Source organism: Chondrus crispus, genomic scaffold (assembly GCF_000350225.1).
Source record: "Chondrus crispus Stackhouse genomic scaffold, scaffold_102, whole genome shotgun sequence".
Classification (NCBI taxonomy): Eukaryota; Rhodophyta; class Florideophyceae; order Gigartinales; family Gigartinaceae; genus Chondrus; species Chondrus crispus.
The window spans coordinates 257,108-261,434 of NW_005178889.1; the positions used below are offsets into that span (position 1 = coordinate 257,108).

The 4,327-nt window shown below is 49.0% G+C and overlaps 1 protein-coding gene; it reads right to left on the reverse strand.

Annotated features, from left to right (window-relative positions):
• Positions 1-1,774: 1,774 nt before the first annotated feature.
• On the reverse strand, positions 1,775-4,024 carry CHC_T00001567001 (hypothetical protein). XM_005712408.1 is given in 2 exon segments: positions 1,775-1,918; positions 1,919-4,024. 1 exon segment carries the CDS (start codon positions 4,022-4,024, stop codon positions 1,919-1,921), a length of 2,106 nt encoding a protein of 701 aa, XP_005712465.1. The 3' UTR covers positions 1,775-1,918.
• Between the last annotated feature and the right edge of the window lie 303 nt (positions 4,025-4,327).

Sequence of the window (4,327 nt, forward strand, 5' to 3'; positions counted from 1 at the left end):
AGGGCACTCATTTCAAAAATAAGCTCATACACTCCTTGAACTGAGCACTGCACGCCCATCACCACTTCACTGTGAGTCACAGTCCTAAATCTAACGGCACTGTCGAGAGTGGTTGCAGAGAAGTTTTGCGGTGTTGCAGGGCCCTTCTCTCGGAGTTCAGGATGTCCCCCACTCAATGGCCACACGTACTTCCTCTTATGCAGTCAGTTATCAACTACAAATCTCGCGGAAGCCTGGGAAATCGCGCTCCTTTCACAGCTTCTCCGGTCTACCAGCTGACAACCCGCTGAGGCTCATCGTCCTCCCAGACAGAAAACAACTTACCTCGTTTCAAGCAGGACGCGCACTCAAGCTCATGAACACGGAGCGACTGCTCAAAGTTCTGGACGACATACGTAAGGACGTTTCTGAACGCCGTACCAAGCAAAGGGATGCTGCAATCCGGCAGCAAAACGTGAAAACAGGCGTGAAGCATGCAAACTTTATGATAGGGGATTTTGTACTCATGGCTCGCATGGATCCCATGGCAGGTTCCAAACTGAAGGTCAAATAGGTGGGACCGCAGCGCGTCTCCCATACTGAGTCTGAGTGGGTCTTTGAGTGCCAAGATCTGATCAATGGCCGTTTGTTCTTAGTCCACGCAAATCGTCTCAAATTTTATGCTGACTCTCAGCTTAACGTCACTCAGGAACTCTTGGAAACGATCGACCACAATGACCGTCGCTGCAATGTCGTCGTGGCTTTCCTCGACTTACGCTATAATCGTCCAGTCCGCCGTTACGAGCTGAAAACAAAGTGGCGGGGTTTTACTGATGAGCTTCCGACCTGGGAACCCCTTCCGACAACGATCGAGGACGTTCCAAACATGGTCCAGGCCTTTCTAGACTCCTTCCCGAAACAAGATGTCGTACAGCGTGCTCGCTATTCATTTTCGCGCTCTCGGGAAAGAGGAGTGTAGCAGTCTGCTGCCATTTTGGGGTGGACGTTTGGAATTTGGCTATTGCCAAATTCGGTACCTACCAGCCCCCTGGGGCTCCATCCCCGGGACCGATAGGGTACCCGTCTTAATGTAAGAGATAGAGACCCAGTGCAGCTCAGTAAAGCAAAAGGCATCAGCCTCTCATTTTTTCTCCTCTGAGCCAGGAGCCCTTGCAGGACCCAGAAAGCACTCCGCGAGTGCTAGCAACACAGGAGATTCGCTATAGGATCTTTCCGGATTCTAGACGAACTATTCAAGACATAGTGGCAGTCAAAAGGAGGACCGGCAAATGATGGTTCAAGATCAACGGGAAACTGCGTACAGGAGCTGAATGGGTACGAGAAGAAAATCTACTGGAACTGATTTTGGCAGAGTATGACGCTATCTCAGCTGCGAAGGGAAAGAAGAGTACACGTTAGTGAGGCCGAGTGCTGTGTTGATGCAGTCAGCCGTCTTTGCACTAAGCATTGAAAAGAAATAGTCCGATGGGGGAGAGAGGAAATATGGAAATTATCAAGGAGCAGGAGTGTCAAAATATGTTGTAATTGGCACCCGATTCGCACTCAGTAGGAGGGAAAGAGAGATGGAGAGACCCAAGCTATAACAGTGTAAATGCAGGGAGTAGACGGTCCCCTCAGTAAAGAGGGACATCAGTGCCCAGGTCAACATACGAGCCGGGCGGGTCCGCGGGATACATCCGCGAGAAAGAACAGAAAAGCAAGAGCGAAAACCGGTATATAACACGCTAAGTTAAGTTGTTGTTTTCAAGGAAGAAGGGCGAAGCGTGAATTGAGCAAGTAAAAAGATACTGAAGACTGATTTTCTCACGTCCTTTTACGCCAACGAATCTAAACAGAATGCAGGTGCGCCCTTGCTATTTTACCGCATGCTGCTGATGACAAAGCATGCTTTTGCTAAGCTCAATGCCCCGTTCGTGCACTAGTTCCACTTGATCTGATTGTACGGAACGGTTTTCAAAAGTCGGAAATGCGTCTTGATGCCTGAGTGAAACAAGCAATGCAAACGTAGATTGTCGAATAGAGCTTCCCCGACGTCATGTTTGTCTACCCAAGGCCACGAAGGTACGAAATAGTAACACATTATCGCAAGCACCGTGAGGGCCGCGAGGCTTGCGAAGTACACGCGTAAATAGCTTGGCACATACAAGATCACATCAAGAAAGATTAACGGCGGTATTACCCACCGCAGAAATATACGGCCAACATGCTCTCTCTTCATAGCTTCATACGTGAAAATGAGCTCTTCCTCTGAAATTTCTCCTTTCTGGTCGTTATCGGGGTCGACCCTGTCTCTCAGATACCATGGTGTCACACTCTTACCCCAAAGACCTGTCGCTTCAGCAACGGCTGTGACATACCCGTCGGTTGCCGTCGAAAAGCGTGATAAGTCAACTACCAACGTTCTCTTATGAGAATTGACAGGGCTAGTCAGCTCAACAGTCGAAGCCACATGCCCGCTCGGTGTCACATACAGTCGTATCTCACTTTGTCTTGTCAAAAATTCAACAATCTCTTCTCGATCTTGTATCCAGCAACTGCTTCCCACCATCCCGGTCCATTCAATCACACCGTCCCATTGCGAGCTACTCCTCCACTCCACAGATCTTTGAATGGACATATCCAAATAGCTCTGTCCCACCAACGCCTTGCTCCGAGATACTATTGATTCCCAGAACGCAATCGTCTGAAAGCTTTCCATTCCTATCGTGAATGCTTCTTGTCCTGCCATCATCGACGGATGGGCCTTGCTGTACGCCCCCTCAGCAATCGTGCGCAGCGCCCAAGCTTTCCAGGCTATGGCACCAGCCTTTGTTCTCAAGTCTTCATTCGACTTTCTTACGCTCACTCCGTCCGTCAGAATAGCTGTCGCCAAAGCAAGAGTCGTTGACCTCACATATAGTCCCTTGCCCCCAATACAACTTACCCCATCCGCAAGCCTTTCATACACAGAGGGGCTATAGAAAATTGTTCTGTCATACTTTCGAAGCATGTAATCGTCTACAACAAGGCCTCTGCCAGCCACTCCGAGAACTGTCTCTAACTTTCTCCAGAAATCTGTTCCATAATACACTTCCCCGCCGCTGAATACACGAATAACAGGACAAAGTGCATATGGCAGAAGTCCAAATTCCTCCCATGGCGACAGTCCATACAATCGACTTATCTCTTCTTTTTCGACACCCATCATTACAAGCCGGTCGATCCATATGCGGACGTGGCTCTTTCCTTGTGTTCTTGCCATAGCAATACAAGATCTCACAACCTGACTCCATCGGAAGTCATCCACGAAGTCTGACTCCCTCTGCACTTTTTCTTGCATCAGTACACCTGACTCTTCATCAGGAGACCCGTCTGGCTTAATGATCCTCATGCGTCTGTTAATGTTTTCGTCTTTTCCTTTATAAGACAACGCGATCAACAACGCATCGTCTTCCTTCTTTCCAATTAGGTCATCATTGACTCGTTGGTAAGCTCTAATCTCGTTGCGGAAGCTGTTCCAATCGCTGGGATCAGACACCTTGATGGCTCTGCTGAACCCTCTCATGAAACACCCTTGAGCGGCATTTGCTGACTCAACTCCGTTACGGGCCCTCACTTCCTGGAAGAGATAATCTGCTGAGGCTTTGATAGTGTTGAGATCGCTTATTTTCGTTAGGTCAACGGCATAGTTGGTTTTAGCAATACCCGAACGATCACAAACATTATAGTAAAACGCAGCGTTCCCTGTTTGTGCCATTTGTGCAGCGAGGTGTTCACTTGCATCAAACTTGCGCATGGCGTTGTGGAATCGTTGCTGAGGATGATAGTTGTATCGTGCAGAAACGCGACCGTACACTTTCCAAAACTGGATCTTGGAAAAGTGCTGCACGCTGGCGACCCAATCTCGAGCGGTATTAGCATAGCGAAAGTTGGAAAGTTTCCGTCGTTTGCCCATAAAGCACAGGAAATTCATCAGGACAACCAGATAGTCCACTATTCTGTAAGGTTGGCGTTCCCAGCCCGGTATGGGCTCGTCGTGCTTCATCTTGAAAGGAAAGAGAAACGCAGTGGTGCATCAAGCCGTGACGAGGACGCCAGAAGGTCAGGCCGAACAGGAGATTCAGCACAGGTGCTGGGCTTTTCTGCCATTGTCTTTTTCCACAAGATACTTCGGCTTAAATACGTTTGCTCGCTCCTATTCGCTTCGTACGGTATCTATCCATTCTTAGCTAATCAGGCTGTGCCAATATGGGTTCTAATCCTTTTCGCATTACCTCTGCACCCCTATAGAGCCCTGTTGCCTCCTTCTGTATTCGCCCTTGCGCGATTGCGTTTCCGGCCGTTCGCC